At 40.9% G+C, this 18,063-nt stretch overlaps 1 protein-coding gene across 7 annotated transcripts in view; it reads right to left on the reverse strand.

Annotated features, from left to right (window-relative positions):
- sorcs2 (sortilin-related VPS10 domain containing receptor 2) overlaps positions 1-18,063 on the reverse strand; it is a 299,088-nt gene that overhangs the window by 53,642 nt on the left and 227,383 nt on the right. For all 7 annotated transcript variants that reach the window (XM_047330522.1, XM_047330520.1, XM_047330521.1 and 4 more), the window contains exons 5-7: positions 15,799-15,872; positions 9,451-9,515; positions 3,441-3,559 (exon numbers count right to left, since the gene is read on the reverse strand). In XM_047330522.1, coding sequence (XP_047186478.1) covers positions 3,441-3,559; positions 9,451-9,515; positions 15,799-15,872 — 258 coding nt within the window. The remainder of the gene's footprint in view (positions 1-3,440; positions 3,560-9,450; positions 9,516-15,798; positions 15,873-18,063) is intronic.

The following is an 18,063-nucleotide window of genomic DNA, read 5'->3' on the forward strand; positions in this document are numbered from 1 at the left end:
TCACACGTTCATCCAAGCGACAATCTGCACTCTACCCCAATATGTTCTTCTTGTACGAACATGTGTCTGGCCTGTGAGTCCTTTTGTTCTTTCTTTGCTTTTCAAAGCATCATTTTTCAAACAAATTTTGAACATATAAGAGTAATTGTGCACCTGTTTTTTTGGATTGTTCTTTTGGATTGTTCACACAGATGTTCAGTTTTTTCTCTAGCCCCGGATGATAAACATCGTTAAACACGTCATTTAACAGCCATTTGGTCACACTGACAATCCAAAGCTCGAACATATTTAGCTTATATGACAAGAAACACAAAAAGACCGAAAATTATCACATTTGAGTTGCTGGAGCTGGGGATTTCCTTTGGCATTTCTATTTTAAAATTGACTGCTGATTAAGCGATAATCAAAATAGATAGATAATCTAACAATTCATTGGATGAAAGAGACAAAAGAAATAAGATCTGAAGAAGAAAACTGAATGTATTAGTATTTTCAAACTGAAAGTGAGATTTAAATCGACCGTAGGTTCAGAGCCACTGAGCTCAAGAAAGACGAGGCACCATGCGACTGCAGCAACTGGATTCGAAGAAAAACTAAATTGTGTCGATACATTCAACACAATTTAGTAAATGCAAAGACCCCTCCCCTATGCTGCACTGACCGTGGTATTCACCTCACAAACTGGGACCTGAGGAGAAAAGCCCCCCCGCCCACACACACACACACACACACACACACACAGACACACACACACCCTGCAGAGAGAGCACCACCGGGAAGCTTACGAGGCGCTAAACCAGAACACCCAAACAGCTGAGGCTGCGTTTTTAGCAGAGGAAGCCCGGTGACTGACAGTGGCTCAAACAGGAGCTGAACGTGTCGTGTCCCAGGTGACACGGTGGCTCAGACGCCACTTTCTCAGAGACGTCACCTGTCACAATTTGGATTTTTGGAAGATGATGAGGAGCACTAACAATTTTTTTTTTTTTTTGAGCTTCCGCTTTTAAAATCTGATGGGAAGCTTTGTATTCAATGCTTCTGTTTTGCTCTTTGTGAAAAGAGCGTTTTTTTTGTTTCCTCCTTTCCCACTCTCGGATATCTGAGCCTGCATTGTTGGTGTTCAGATGGAGCTGTGATTACAACCATCGTTTGCGATTGAAAGGAGCAGACTGTGCCTTTTTTTTATGCTGAAGAGTGATGAAAAACAATGAAAAGCTTTTTTTTTCCCCCTTTAAAAAAAAGAAAAATGACAGCCCCTGAAGCAAGCACTATCAACTGTGTTTTCAGAAGAGATCACTTCTCTCAAGAAGGGCTGGCTTGAAAAGTGGGGTGAAATTGAGTGTCTGTGTGTGTGTGTGTGTGTGTGTGTGTGTGTGTGTGTCTGTGTGTGTGTGAGTGTGTGTGAGTGTGTGCCAATGCTTACTTTGCGTTCTTAGTTCCCACTCTACATATTCCGACAGAGCTTTGACACCGATATGCACCCCGGCGGCCAGGTTCCAGCAGCAACACCCTCATAGCAATCCAGTAAATAACACATTATAATGAACTGGTTATCAGCAGTCTCATGAAGAGTAGAGGTGACAGAAGTGAGAGTAAATTGAAACTTTATGAATCAACTTATAAATGTTTTCACCCCCCCCTGAAAAATGTCAAGCTTTTGTTTAAGGGAAACTCCTTTAGTGTATCACTCTTGTTTTCTGCTCACACATTTGTCCTATCTGACATCAGCGAGATAATCCTTGGAGGATAATGGACCTGTCAACTGTTGCCTAATGAGGATATAATTCTTCTCTCACACAAACAAATCAAACAGCATGCATGCAAACACACATTCAGACAGACACACAAGCTACAAGTCTTCCTTCCCACTGCAGGGATTCTATACTATACCAGCATATTCCACTTGGTGAATATATTGGCTGCACTGCATGGCAAGTCAATTATAGACGAGGCGAGAATTCATTCAGCGCAAGGTCCTAATTCTTTTCCATCTCAAGCCCCTTTTTGTTATCTGCGCCGCAGAGTTTATCAGTAGAACGCACAGCAAACCTGCCGTCCCAGTTGTGCGTGCAAACACAGACGCGACTGAATAGATACACAGGCAGATACAACGCAACACGCACAAACGCTGAATGATAACAAGCAACGCAGGACGCAAAGGTTTTCAGGAAGACACATTTAAGAGGTGCAACTCTGGTGTTAATTCAGCGATGGCTGCACTTTTTTCGGAAGTGCAATAACTCGCTATTGGAAATGAGCACATGGGACCTCTTGTGTTCATGTGAATAAAGACTGTCCTCTCTAACAAGCTGAGCCAGAAGTGGCGTGATTCTGTGTCACTACTGCAAAAGAGTCTGAGGCGTGAACACACAACGGTCCAGTTTAAACCTGGGATCATTTCACAGCTGCCATTAGAACGTGTCTCCACATGTGTCTCCACATGTGGAGACACATGTGTCTCCTGTGACCACTTGTGTTCAGGTCTCACTTCCCAGCTCTGTACCCAAATGCACATGTACATCACTTCTGTTTGCAAAGACCAACAGATGTTTTTAGGGAGTGTAACTATGGCAGACCATGTGTGTGTTTGTGTGTCTGTGTGCTTGTGTGTGTCAACAGGAGAAAGAGAGAGGGAGAGAGAGAGAGAGAGAGGCAAGGAGATGCTTAGCGAATCAATGTGCCGTCCACAGCTCTGCATCAAAGTAGGATTTTACTCATTTAAATTATTAAAGGTAAAATTGAAAATCAATACATGGTGCTCAGTGTAAATATTGTGGCAGTGGTCACAGTATGTCAGTTTACTTCAGAAGTGTAAAAAAACGGAAGTGGGTCGGAGGATGTCGGTGCTTCAATATGTGATTTTGTTTCCTCGGGAAATAACAACTGTAATGGATTATAACAAATGAAAAGTATTACATTTCCCACAATGCACCTCAAGAGCATCTTTTGTCAGAGCCTCCCCGCCTGATGAATAGCCATATCGCTCAAACTCCACCACCCTCTCCTGGTCAAGACTGAGTAAACTGAAGTGATGCCACTTGAGTTATTTTCTCAGACCTGACAAAAATTGCGGCAAATTGATAACAAGTAAAATCACATGACACTCAATGTGATTTTATCATTTGCAGCTGGATCTTCATCCATCAAAATAACAAAGCGAAGAACTTCTTTCCAACACTGATCGACAGGTTCATGGGGTACGTAGTCCTAATTCTGTGCAGCACTGGCACTAACAATGTCAATACTGTTAAAGGAAATAAGGTGGACATGCTTTCATATTTTTTTAGACAAATTCTGGATTACCGGGATTGAACTCACTACATGACTCATGACAACATTAAAATGATGGTTCATGCAGAGGCTCTTTCAAAATCCGGCAGGAACTGCAGCTGCCTCAACATGTTCGTACTTATTAACTTCCGCTGCTCTCTCATGTTTACCTTGACAAATATGTAGTCGTCCTGCACGGACAGCGAGTTGTGGTCGATTTTGCCGAGGAACTGGGCCGTCACCATTTTGTCCGAACAGTTCTGGATGAGACAGGTGACGTACAGGTAACCTGCAGAGACACACAGGAGCAGACAGGGAGGAATGGTTACCATTGGTTAAACGTGAAAAAAAAATGCTTTATTAAAAAATAAATAAATATTAGTACTGGTTTTAGATATTGGTGTTACACTATACCAATACTGAGTATAAATGGAATATTGAAAATATTGATATTGTGTTAGTAATACCCCTTAAGCGAAATACCCAAGAATGTTTGAGTATTTACAAAACGCTATACAAAACATATATATTATTAAAATACCATACTGTAAATGGTATAAATCTTTCCTGCTGTGACACAGTCACTAAGTGGTTCCCACTCCAACATAGTAGATACAGTAGTACAATATGCATGTATTTTTTTGTATTTTAAGTATAATTCATTCTTCAAAAAAGGGACGAAACACATTAAAGAAAAGTTAAAGATGAATTTTAATGAAACCAATATTGCTTTTCATTTTATATTACATATTCTTTTTATTGTTATAGTTTTTGCTATAAGCATGTGATGAAAATCTGATACTATGACAGCCCCACTTATGTATTATCAATTTGCATTGGTTTACATATCCAATACTGTAATACACACAGTATGACATAGCATTTGTCCAAATGTACTGAAATAACATTTACACTTACATTCCAGGATATGTTTTTAATAATTTATTTACATATATTTGGAATATTTACATATTTTTTCATACACAGCAGAGCTTAAGGATTTATAATACATACTTTTATTTTGAAAATAAAACAATCTGTGTGCTGGGAATATGGCTGTGTAAGCCAAGCTTAGTGCAACAAGGTAGTAGAGAAAAAACAAAGATCAATAGGGAGAAACTACAGAAGGTGTGAGAGAGAGAAAAAAAATGGGCAAATAGAAAAAAATGGAGTCATAATTTTCATTATACACTATCTATATGTTTTCTCTCTCTCCTAGTGTATCTCTGACTGTAATATTGTAAGGTTTCGACCTCACAATGTGTAGTGCCTTGAGACGATATATGTTGTGATTTGGCACTATACAAATAAAATTGAATTGAATTGAATAATTTTCCAAAACTCTGTTAGAGTTTCCTCCTGGACTTATAGCAGTTGTCGCATCCTCATGGCCAGAGGGGATTATCCTCAGAGACACACCGAGAGGTTAGCGACTGTTGCGAAGAAAAAGGTTTGGAATTTTAACCAGCGGCTGCATCAGCAACATTGGCTGCTGGAATTCAGCCATTATTCTCTAAAAGGTAATAGATATTACAGTCACTCAGGACAGGAAAAGAAAAGCACCATGACTTCAAATCGGGTTGAACAAAGTAAGACTGGCTGTTAATGAAGGCTGGCCATAGAAAAAGGGAGGTGAATTTACTTGCACCAATGTGTGATGGAAGTGTTTTTTTTGTAATGACTTTCAATTCAGTAGCTTCCAGTTATTTATCTGGTCTAACAAATGGTAGTGCAAGTAATTACCGAATGAAAACAATTTCCTGTGCGAGGTGGAACCTCAGAGCAGTGGAGTAGCGAGTTTGACCTGCCTCGGTGTCGAGGATCATACAAAATTATCAAGTCTGCATGTAAACATGGAGGAAGTGTTGAGCTTGCATTGAACAAGAGGGGAAACTAAAGCCTGTCCTCTGACATAATTGATGATTAACACTATTCTTTAAGTGAAACAAGAACCAGCATCATTTTTAAGAAGGACGCATGGAAACAACACACACTGTTAGCCAGTTTTCCTGCTATCAACCCTATTTCCAGTTTTCAGCACCCTTGGTGTGTCTTATTTTTTGCTGAGCCACCGCCTAATGCCATAACAGCAGGAATGTACCTTGGCATTGATTTCTGAAAATCTCTTCTTTATTTCCTCATTTGTTGTTTTGATGATGGCAGTGGAGAGATCTTTCTAAGCATGTCGGTCCAAAATCTTGAGATGTGATGATTGTAAAAGGCCGCAGTATAGGATTCACATTGTTTTCATAACAATCAAACTGATCAGTGACCAATGGATGGAGACATCGTTGTGCTTTTCTAAAATCAGTTATCAAATTTTTCGTTTTATTTTGATTGGCTGTTGCTCTGATGAACGCAGACTGATCTTATGTCAATTGAGGTGTGTACAGCCTGTTTTAAGACTGAACAGTTCTTTTGGCATGAGTGCTTGCAGCTCCTGCTGTCTGTCTGATGGCAGATGACCTATATCTGGGAACACTGAAGTCTCAGATGAAGAGGGAAAGTACTGTTCCTAAACACTTCCTCATCAATAACTGTGCGGGGCAACAATGGTGTAGACTGTTCTTTTCTGTCTACCCACTCCATAAGAAGGTTCATGTGGAAGACTTGATGCTTCTTTCGGCGATCTGGCAGGAGTTCATATGTGACTGGGCCAATCCTTTTTTACTGTCTTGTATGGCCATTATTGGAGACCATTATTAGAAGTTGGCAGTAATAGGAGAAGTTTTTGTCCATCCTGGAAAACTCTCCTCCTAGAGGCCTTGTCATACGTCTGCTTCTGTTGCTGCTGTGATTGAACCAGATTACCATTGGCAAGCTCTTGGAAATGCTCCGGTTTGTCTCCTTAATTTTTAGGACATATGAAAGCTCTCTGCACTGCTGTTGGGACATAGGACCCTCCCAGGCCTCCCCTAAGACATCCATTGGACCCCTAACCTAGTGTCCGTACAGTAACTGGAAAGGAGAGAACCCTGTACAGTCTTGTGGGACTTCTCATAAGCAAACAACAAGAATGGAAGCCAATGGTCCCACTCTGCACTGATTTCGAATTTCTGTAAAATAGCATACTCTACTTTTGCATAGTCCAAGGTGTCATTAAGCTCCATAGCTATGTACGCATGCAGAACAAGGCTTACTAGTTAGAAGAGGAGCTAGGTGCAGAGGACTACTCAGCAGCCAATATTGATGACATTGTGATCTTTAGCCAAACCTGGGAGGAGCATGTTCAACATCTAAAAGATCTCTTCCAATGCATTTAGAGTGCTGGTCTGGTTATTAATGCAAAGAAGTGTCACATTGCCAAGCCCGAGGTCCAGTACCTTGGCTATGTGATTGGGGGTTGAGGGATCCGTCCTCAGGTTGGAAAGGTAGAGGCAATTGTAGCTACACCACTTCCTACCACCAAGAAAAGATTGAGGTCATTATTGGGGTTAGGAGGCCGGTATCGCCGACTTTTCAGCAAGAGCTGCTGTATTAACGGACATGACTCACAAATCCAGCCCAATAAAGGTTTCGTGGAGCCAGGAATGTGAGAATGGGTTTTTTTGTGACAATGTGAGTGAGAACACTCCATTTGACCCATTTCTCAGTTGCCATATAGCATACAATTTAACAATGCTTGTCATAGTTTGCAGCCACACACTATCCGAGGTTTGTTTGAGTTTTGCATTATCATAAGTTACAATTCACATCATCTTCATAAATAAAAACAGACAAGTATAGTTAAATTTAGGTAGTGTTTATTTGTTCAGTTTCTCATGAATGAATCTATTGTTCGATACTCACTTTGAAATATATTATTCACCTCATTATTCATGTATTGTGGAAATCAAATTGTTCATTTGAACAAGACGCGTTCTTCATCGACGCACGAGCCGAGTGATCCACCGCTAAGAGTTGTCATTGTTTTTTTTTTGGTTTTGGTTTGGTTTTTCCGGCCAGCAATTTCCACTAGGCAAAAGGGTTTGGACAAAAGACACGAACCTGCCGGGCGCTCCGTCCCGCTAAGCCCACCGCGACCCCGCGAGGAGGAGGAAGAGGAAAAAGGCAGAGCAGGGTGGGAGACATTGAACCCCCCTCCTGCTCCCCGAGGAAGAGGGGAGAGTTGGGTACCCGGCGGGCGCGCGGAAGTTGTAAAGGTTGCAACCTCCATGTTCGTGCTTACGTAGGAGGCGTGGTTAGCAGGACGGAACAGGCTGGGTTGGCACCTGTTAACGGTCTCTTTGAGGAAATAGGACATCACTGTGTAGCCATGTACACCTTGTGTAAATTTACGTTGTTTTACTGTGAGTTAAGTTTTGTTCAGTTAACTGTCATTTTTTTTCTTTTGTTTGTACATATTTTGGGGTTACATGTGTAACATGGGACCACCATTTTGTAAATAAACACTCTTGTGACACCTCGACACAGCTTCTGAGTCTGCCTCCTACTACTTTTAAAGGCCGCAATGGTCAGGCTCCCCACATTTGTTGGCAGTGGTGGGATGACTGTTAAGTCAGTCCTCTTCACTGGATCTGCTCTTGGTTTCATCTTTGTTCGCGAGGTGTCTGGTCTAACAAATGGACTGACTCTTTTATTGAAAAGCCTGGATGTTTAATCAAAGCAGCATATGGCGAAACCCACTATACTATTAGGAGAGCTGGAGAGTGTGTACTGCGTGTGTGTGTGTGTACGTGTGTACGTGTGTTTACGCATGTACATCCTCATCTGTCTCTCTACCTAAGGTGTGTGTATACTTGCATGCTTGTGTGTATCGGCGCATGAACGAGGTACACTCACGCTTTCCTGCACATCAATCTCCCTAGCGACACACACTCAAGTCACACTCCCTACCAGCCTCCATGTACACACGACTCATCCATCAATTGACCACCCCCATTCCTCTGGAGCCCCTCTCCCACTCATCAGTAAGCGTGCCTATCTCCCCTACCCCGCCGAAAAGCACGGGCACGACTCTTCGCCTCTGCAGACAGTCCCGCAACTTTATGTCCATCTTTGTAGCATGCCACCGTTTAACCTTGGCCGTCCCGCGTGTGACAGGGAGAGGGTGGGGTGGTGGGTTAGTGCACAGGGTGAACAGATTGGTTTGGCATGCCTGGTCGCTCCAGCCCCACTTGACTATCTATCTATCTGGGCAAAGAGGCAAGGAGAGGAAAAGGGAAGAGAATGAGAAGGGGTGTGGGGGGTAGGACCATGTGGCGCTGCCAAGCCACGGGAGGAGCACTCATGCCTGGGCAGCTGGCCCAGACAGACAGCCTCTCCTTTTCACTCTCCACGAACACAGGCTGCCTTGTTCGGGCTGACAGCCTTCACATTGCAGGCAGCATCTCTCTGTGTGTGGGTTTAAAGACTTGAGTGTCTCCTCGAGGGTTTGAAGAAGTCTGGGTATTTTTTTTCTAGAGGGAGATTTTATGGAGGAGTAAAGTAAGTACAGCATTGAAAATATAAAAATAACATATCCTTCTATCCTTCACTCTCTGTCATTCTCAAATACACTCACAACTTCTATTACCCAGTTGGCCCTCGGTGGTGAGTTAAGCACTAACCTATCTGTCTGTCACTCAGCTGAAATGACAACCCCCCCCCCCCCCCCCCCCCCCCCCCCCCCAGGGCCCATGACCACCTTCCAACCCACAGCTAGATCAACCATTCATTTCTCTTTTTACCTGCAATTACACTGCAGGCAATGTTAAGATTATTACTGCCTTGATGGGGAGAGAGCCCGTTGTAATTCTGCACCGTGACAAGTCAGTCAGGGAAGTGAGTCTTGTTTCTAGAAATGATCTATCTGAGTCAAGTATGTGACATAACTAGCTACAAATCATCTTTTAACCTTAAAAGAAGATTCCTATTAAAACCAGTTCACACCAGTATACGATGTGATTTGGTCTATCGTGAAAACATGTATAAGTAAACACAAGGAAACCAAGAGGATGATATCTCATAATAAATGTGCTCACAGACTGAATGCAAACTTCTGTGGTGGCAGGGATGCAAATGAAAAAGGAAAACAAATTTTAAAAAATGCTCAGGGCTTGTTTTGTGATTGGTCACTGTCACACATTCGTATGATACATTTCCCAAAGTTTTCACAGTGGTTAATATAGAATTTGGTGAAAGTAGTGTGACCAAGCCGAAACAGCACTGTGAGATAAAGTAAGAGAAACATCACTGTACCTCCACTCGTATCTTGCATTTCCATGTGCACCAGATCAGGGTCCACATCCACACCAGACACAGACCTGGAACAAAGAGGGTTATTACATTAATCAGTTACACTGCTGACCAGGGGACAGTACACTTCATCAGAAATTAGACTAAACCCACATAACACCTTTTGACAACCTAATATTTTAGATAATGTATCTAATGGACACAGTCAAAGGAACTTTTTCAATTATGTTCATACTGAACAATAACGTGTCTTTTGCATGGCAAAGGAAAATGTTGTGGTGTGGAGGTTGGGTGGTTGATGACTATGCAGTTGCTGTAAAACCTACAAACCAATGGTTACCACAATATTTATCTTACGTAACCATAACCACCTTTATTAGTTAGCTAACCCTAACCCTAACCTTTCCGCAGTTTAGTTGTCATAACTACAATCTTTACCAAACCATAAACTGTGTTGTAGTTAGAAAGAAGAATTGAAAATCATTTTGGCATTTAACAGGACCAGTGTGTAGCATTTAGTGGCATCTAGTGGTGAGGTTGCAGATTGCAACCTACTTAATACTCCTTGCCTGCACCCACCTTCCAATCATGAAGGAGAGTCTACGGTGGCCTTCGTAGATAAAAAGAGCCACTGTTTGTCTGTTCTAGGCTACTGTAGAAACATGGTGCAACATGCTGGTGTGTGTGTGGAAGAGGACATGTCCCAATATAGATATTAAGGGCTCATTCTTTGGTGATGAAAACACTTTGTCTCAGATGTGTGATCTCTGATTCACACACTGTATCCTTTGGTTCTGTTTGCTATAGAAACCTCTGTAAATATGCACAGCTCAGCCCTTCTTGGAGAGTGCACTCAGTTGTACTCAGCCTGGCATAGCATGCTTGAAAACCTCCCAATTTTTTTATAACCCCATTTTGTCTTAGAACTACACTGACATACTCCCTAGTACGCTCGCTCTGTGTGCCCTTCAGTGAGTAGTAAACTAAGTAGTTCATCTGATTAGGACTGTGTAGTGCAGTTGGAGAAATTTCCCCAGCCCAGTAAAGATAGAGTGGAGATTTAAAACCTCATTACTTTGCCTATAAAAAGACTTTACGAGCAATTAGCAGGCCATGGAGGGACGGGGGAGGAAAGGAGGAAGAGAGGAACGGAGGAGGGAGGCTAGATCAATGGAAAATGCTACAGGATTCGCTGCTCATGGTGCAGGGTGATGACTCAGTCTTCTTCACTTGGTCTGTATGATCTGTTAGCTGTTGGATTCCATGACATTCAAGAACTTCAAGCAATACACACGAGTCTTTGCTGGTTTACTGCATCAAACAGACAGAACTTCAAGGTTTCTCCAGGTTACGGGTTTCACAGATGACAAGAGCCACAAAATCCACTTTGTATCACAAATGTACAGCTCTTCCTTTCATACTATTACTAAAAAACCCTTTAAGTGTCTGGTTCCCCTGCATTGCTCGTCAACTGTATTGCTAGACAAGAGTGCAGATGTCCGGCGATAATGCAAAGTCAAAGATTTCCTTCATGCCAATATTTATAGTTAACTGTCTACATTGTCTGTGCATGATACAGTAATGGTAAGGCACTAGGACACCTTCACAGTCTGCTTTCTTTGAGTACAATTTTCATCTGCACTAGAAGCTGCCATTGCATGTCAATTGAAAGGTGCAGAATGGGTGATTTAATAACAAATTGGTATACAAGCACTTTTCAAATGCAGCCGTATTACCTTTTGAATAACTAATGCATTGGGATGCCCTTGGTGGGGGCAAATCAAATCATCAACAGTTAACTGCAAAATTGATCTTAAAAATAACCACCATCAAAGGGAATAGTATCAGCACATCAAAACTGATCAACTTAATGTACTTTTTTCTATGGGTGTGATATAGTGATCACACGTGGTATAATACGGTTTTAGAATAAAGTGATGAGATCAGGGTTTTGTCTACAATACAAACATAAATATAAAAATATGCATTGGTAAGACTAATGTAATTGTTACGTAATGAATAACAATCCAATTTAAAAAGAGGATGAGGAGAACAAAAACCTATATCCCTAGAGGTCACTAGCTGTTTCCTGTCTGACTGCTCACAACCAACAGGTCCCATGTTTTCTGCTCAAGTGTCCTTGACTAAGGCTTTGAACTTCAGCCTTCTCACTCAGTTTACTCCAGATAAATGCTTGAAATGCAAATGCCGAAGACTGAAGTTGAAAGCACTCTCTGCACTGGCAATACATAATTTATTCATTCCACTAACGTATTTGGTTCCGTTGGAGCTTCATCGGAGCCTACAGTAAGTGTGTGGGATTTCCTCCCCCTTTGGTCAGAGATGTGAGCGTAGACAGACTGAGAGGGCTGAAAGGGAGGCAGGGGGAAATTAAATGAACGACAGACATGATTGATAGAGAGATGGGGGGATAAATAAAGACAGGAGAATTGCTGTAGAGGGGAAGGAGGACGAAGTGCAGCATGCTGCAAAAATATCCTCCCTGGGCCAGAATTCAGTTTCATCCCATCTCGGGTTTCACTGCAATTCGATTACTCTTTTATCCGTATGCTTTTCACAGCATTTCATTTTTATCACCTCTCCTCAGACCGGTGCTTTTGTTGTCAGTCGTCATCCTATGAGATGCCAGTTCAATTTCAAAACTGCTGTTAGTTTTTATCCAAGATGACAAACAAAAACTTTACAGCCCGGGATCACAAAACGGGGTAAACCGGAACACAATTTGCCAGACCACCCCAATGGCAGATTGGCTTTAATGTCATGTTTTTCATGTGATTTATGTGCACTGGCTGCCAGACTCCTGTTCTCTTGTTGCCTTTTATGACTGTGAGGCCACAGGCAAGGCTAAGGCCAAAGCCAACAAAGACTAAGCTAACTCTGTCTCCTCTGGCCACACATATTTATAGCACATGTATGCACAGTCACTTTTTGTGATTTTTTGGTCAAGCACTGTATGCATAGGCCTAAATAGATGTGTGTGCTTGCTGCAGGCAGTTTTACCTGAGCCAAAACAAATACAACAGTGTGTGGTTGAGTTTCAGAGTAGCAGTGATTAAATATACAATGTAAAAAATGCTTGTGATGTTCTACTTCCTTGATGCAGCTTTAGCCAGGCCATATAAAAACTTCTGCTGGATTCAATCCTGGTAAACACCAACTGGACTTCTAGCTTAGCATTGGCTTTGTTTAGCTCTTAATTTGTGTGTTTTAAAAGAGCACTTCAATGATTTAGCATTGCAACATTGTTGGACTGTAAACACAATGTCTACAGTATATTATGTCCAATACAGCTATAACCAGCAACAATTCAATCAAACATTCAAGTGTATTTCACAAGTAGCAGCTAATGCTGCTAATGCTCCATGCCCCCAGATTTTGTAAGTTTCAGACCCAACTAATACGGATACAACAGATTTCGAGTAACAATTTGTTGCATGTCCATATAGATGAGAGACATGAGAGGAGAACGGCCAGACTGGTTGGAGCTGGCAGAAAGGCTACAGATAACCAGTCTCCACCACTGTGGTGAGCAGTAATGCGTCGTCAGTAACGAACATCATGTCGAAGATCATGTCGAACCCTTGAGATGGGTGGTCTATGACAGCAGGAGACGACGCCAGGTTCAATTTCTGTCAGCCAAGAACATTAATCTGAGTATTGAGTGGACACAGACTCACCAACACTGGACAGTTGAACACTGGAAAAACATTGCCTGATCCAATGAATCTGGATCTGGTCAACGGAAAGAATCCATGCACCAAACAGGCCTTAGGTCAACATTCCAGGTTGCTGGTTGTGGTGTAATGGTGTTGGAAATTTTTTCTTGGCCCCTTAATATCAACCCATCACCAGTGTCACAGTCTATCTAAATATTGTTGCTGACCATGTTCATCACATTATGGCCGCAGTTTACCATCTTCTAATGACTACGTCCAGCATTATAATGCCCCATGTCACAAAGCAAAAGTCATCTCAAACTGGAATGTTTCCGACATCTTGGCGAATCCATGATATGAAGAACTGAGGATGGTTGGCGGGATCTTCAGAGAATGGTATGTCAAATTAAGTGCTTGGTGAGTGTACACCATTATCATAACACTGTTGTTAGTAGGAATACTTTAAATTATGCTAGCAACCTGGGGTTAGGAGATGGACTGTAAACTCGCCCACCATTTATCTCTACTGGTTGTAATATCTCAACAACTAATGACTAGATTGTCATGAAATTTGGTTCAGATGTCCATGGTGCCCAGATGATGAATGAAAATCAATTAGGTGATGTGCTGATTTTTAATTCTCTGATAATTCTGTATATTTTGGGGTTTTCCTAAATGTTAAACTGTTCCTCTAACCATGAATTAAAGTCAGATGAAGAGAAATCTCTTCATGAAAGTTTTCAAAGTTCTGAACTCTGATAAAGAGTATGTAAGTTTAGGGAAAAGTAAGAGGCACTACCGTCTTTCCTTCCTAGCGCTCTCCTTTTCTCTCCGCCACCTCCTCATTTGTTACAGCATGCTGTTTGGAGGATTTGTGCGTTACAGTCGATGGTATAAATCAGCAGTGTCTGGGCATGCGAATCAGCTCATTCACTATCGGTATTTAGAGAAAACACGCTAAGAGGAGCTTGCGATGCCTTCACGACTTTTAGAAGATGAGTGTATTTACTCAATTGTATTTAAATGCATCACCAATGCATTCTGGACAAGGAAGGAGAGTTGACAGAGGAAGAAGAGAATGGAAGGTGGTACAAGACAACATGAAGGTGAGAGTGAGGAGGGAAAGGATCGGAAGAGATCGCTCAAGCTGTGAAATATGTGGGGAAAAGCTTTGTGCCTCCACCTACTGTGGGAACCTTTTCAAGAGAATCATATATAAAATGGTTCTGCTGCATAAACTCAAGTGCTTATTATAAAAATTCCATTCAAATTTCTAGTTTAAGAAAAATTGGAGCTGAAGTTTTTTTTTTATTCTATTATGATATACATAAAACTGATTTATTGGCATCTGGGATATAGCTATAAATATAATTTTATTGTTTGAGCAATATTGTCTAAATAGCATTGTGGGATCAGTCAAAAAATGAACCCATTATCTCTGCAGTAGATCAACAGAATGTCTCACAGAGCTTGATCAAAATGTTGTTCCTGCAATGAGCTTTCCATTTAAACCTCATAAATTAAAACAAAATCTAAATAAACTCCCACATCATACTACCGTTTACCATATTTGTTGCTCCCAGGGGAAAATATGTATCAGAAGTTCCTCTAAATAACCAACATCGGGAACTAGGTTGCCAGTTATTGCTTTAAACTGTATTGAATCAGGAAATACACTTATTTGCTTTGTACCCATGAGTAAGAGATGTTCCATACCAATTTCATGTCTGTAACTATCTTACAAATCTGGAGTCAGGACTCAGTTGGCCTAGCTTAACATAAAGGCTGGACTCAAGGGAACTAGCTAGCCTGGTTCGCCTCAACATTAAACAATATACCTGCAACAACTCCACACTTGTCTAATTTACAGTGTATCTTGTTTGACCGATCCATTGCTAGAAATGTCAGGCAATGTATAGGCACACACACTTTAAACTGAAGGCTAACATCAGCTTATAATGAGATTACTAACATTATGAAGTTAAGCAGGCATAATGTTTACAATGTTCACCACCTTAGTTTAGCACATGCTAACATTTCCGAATTCACGCTTTGGGAATGGCAATAGTTTTTGAGGTATTTCATACTACACAAAAAGTAAGAGTTGAGAAATCATCTAATCACCTTAATAACAATTCTGTTTGTGCAAACAAATTAAAACGTGTTATAAGCATATATTAACGTGTATTTTTCACTGAGGAAAGAGGCAGACTGATGTCGCCCCTGCAATAAGCCTCTATGCTAACCCAGTCCTATCAGGTTTCCTCTTCACTATGACATTGTTTGTTGATATGTGCCTTTGAACCTCAAGCTGACATTTTACCTGCTTTTTATGTACTTAAGCTATGAAGGATATTTGCATTAAAGATCCACTGAATTTGAGTTTTCCTGTACCATAAAAGTATTTGACTGGATTCTCAGAACTCCTTGTACTCTTAGTCATCATTGCAAGGACTCACTTCTAATCTTATTCTTTCAAAACTGTGGCCTATGTAGGCTACTGTATATGTACCAGGGTCCTACAGATTCCTGAGCAAATACTTGTTTTGAATCATCTTCGTCAGCAGAAGTTTGAATCCTCTGCATTCTAGTATTCCATATAGACACTACAAACATTGAGCTGAATTCTTGACATCTTTTTGAATCAGTAATGTGGAAATGAAGTCTAACTGACCAGAAGACTCTGTCCTTGGTCACACGCTCCTGAAGCAAAGTCCACTTGCGGCCCAGGTCTGTGGAAGCAAAGATCTGGATACCAAAGGGAGAGGACCACAGTTAGAAAAAACAGACACTTAATGAATGTAACATTAAATAATAAAGCAAAACCTAAGTACCATTACTAGCTGTATCTCCAAAAATGGAGGAATAAATCAAGAGTATATTTGGGAAAAAAAAGTTCACCCAATCAAGCTACTGAATTTCATGGTTCAACAACTTAAGACTCAGCTCAATTAATTATTAGTCATATCAGGTTTTGTGTGTCTGTGTTTGAGTGTGTGCTTATGGCTTATATTGTATGAGCAGTGAGAAGGAGCGTGTATTTGTAGTGTGTGTGTGTGTGTGTGTGTGTGTGTGTGTGTGTGTGTGTATTGCCTCAGGTTTAATGCCATTGATTTCACCCAAAATGAAATTCTATGGATTCCCACACATAAGGTATCCTTGAGGTTTGAAAAGCACAGTGGAGCTGGGAAAAATTATTTCACCATAATCTTCCTCTACAATTCAACCACACAGTGTCAATGCTCGACAGAGTAGTTGTTATTAACAATATACAGGCTGTCTAATTACTGCTCATGACTACCTCCTTTTTTCACAGGGTCGTTGGCGATCAAACCCCTTCTTAAAGTGCATTCCAAATGCATTCGTAGTTGGGAAACAGAAAATCGTAGGCCGACCTTGATGGAAATCTGTCCCTGCCCTCACAAACCTTCTTAATTTGCACGTTATGCTACGCGTCCTCCCACCATCCTCTGGCTAAATTATTTTTTTGTTCTGTTTCAATGGATTCTTCGCCTCCATCTGCAGCCTGCCCATATGGAACAGATTAAAACCTAATTGAATTTCTTGTTTAATTATGTGTAAATTATTAAAGTTGAGGAGTTGAGCTAGCTCACACTAGAACTGTTGAGACTGTTGAACTATCGGACCTAATGCCCCACCGCTATCTCTATCGTTGTTTCAACTTGACAGTAAAACTTTTGAATTAGGGGGTGTTAGTTTGTTCGAACATGTGCAACATGTTTCACAGTTGTAAATTACTGACACAGAGATCAGTCAATTATTAAATTTGACATTTTAACTGCTCAATGTTTTTAAAAATTACTTTTTACCCTCATTTGACTATGGACAATAAGGAATGACAGGTGAAACAGAGAAGCAGAATGAGGGTGACATGCAGCAGTCGTCACTGGTAGGAAATAATATATGGAAATGTGATCATATTGTGGTTGTTTTTTTCTAAAATCAGCAAAAGAAAAATCTTACACAAGCAAGAAACCTCATAGAAATATATGAGTAATTTGAAAAGAAAGTATAAAATAGTAATAGCAGAAAAATATAAACCAATTTATAGTTATTATTATGATGACAAGATGTTTTTATACTGTGAATATAAGACTCACACATAAATATCACTAATGATTGAAGGTTAGACAAGTGAGAAGAAAGAAGTACAAAATGTCCATGTTATCATTAGATGGACAGAATATTGTTTCTCTATGTTGATGACATACATGTTATAATGAATATAATAATTCAAAATAACACCACAACATTTCCCTTGAGCCGTGTTGCTGGTCCTCCCTACCTGGTGTACAGCAGGGAAAAAGCTAGGAGATATGCTCATTTGCTAAATGGCCCGAAACAGTAGAATCTCACAGTTTTCTGACATTTTTGACTTGTGGTCTCTTAAACCAATATACCCAAATGTACTCTTGCAGCTTAAAGAGGTGCAGCAATCTCATATTTCACAATAATAAACACAAACAGGTTCATTCCTTTAATCTAAGAGCCCTGAGATTATCTTGAGACCTCTTGGCTGGGCCTTGACACGCAGGAACCACTGCTATAAAACAACCAAATGCAGTATAAAGGCCGACATATGTTTCATCTGCTCTGCAATACTGCCTCAAAAAGAATGATACATAATGATATATTGATATTATCCTCACATAAGTGTACTTGCTGATCTTCTCCTACATCGCTGCAGGCTTGAATGTCTCATCTCAATGCCTCCCAGCAGCAAAACATTTAGTCAAACATAGGAAAGCGATGTGATGTCTTAACCTCCGCGTTTCCTGGGACTGGACTGACATGTTCGAACCATGGAAGCAATTAACTCCACTTTGTAGCAGAGAGGGCTGGATGGAAAACTGCATTGTACATCACAGAGGGTCATGTAGCAGGAATATTATCCGCTGTACAATTGTGTGTGTGTGTG

This window comes from Scophthalmus maximus, chromosome 2, assembly GCF_022379125.1.
Source record: "Scophthalmus maximus strain ysfricsl-2021 chromosome 2, ASM2237912v1, whole genome shotgun sequence".
NCBI classification, from domain to species: domain Eukaryota; kingdom Metazoa; phylum Chordata; class Actinopteri; order Pleuronectiformes; family Scophthalmidae; genus Scophthalmus; species Scophthalmus maximus.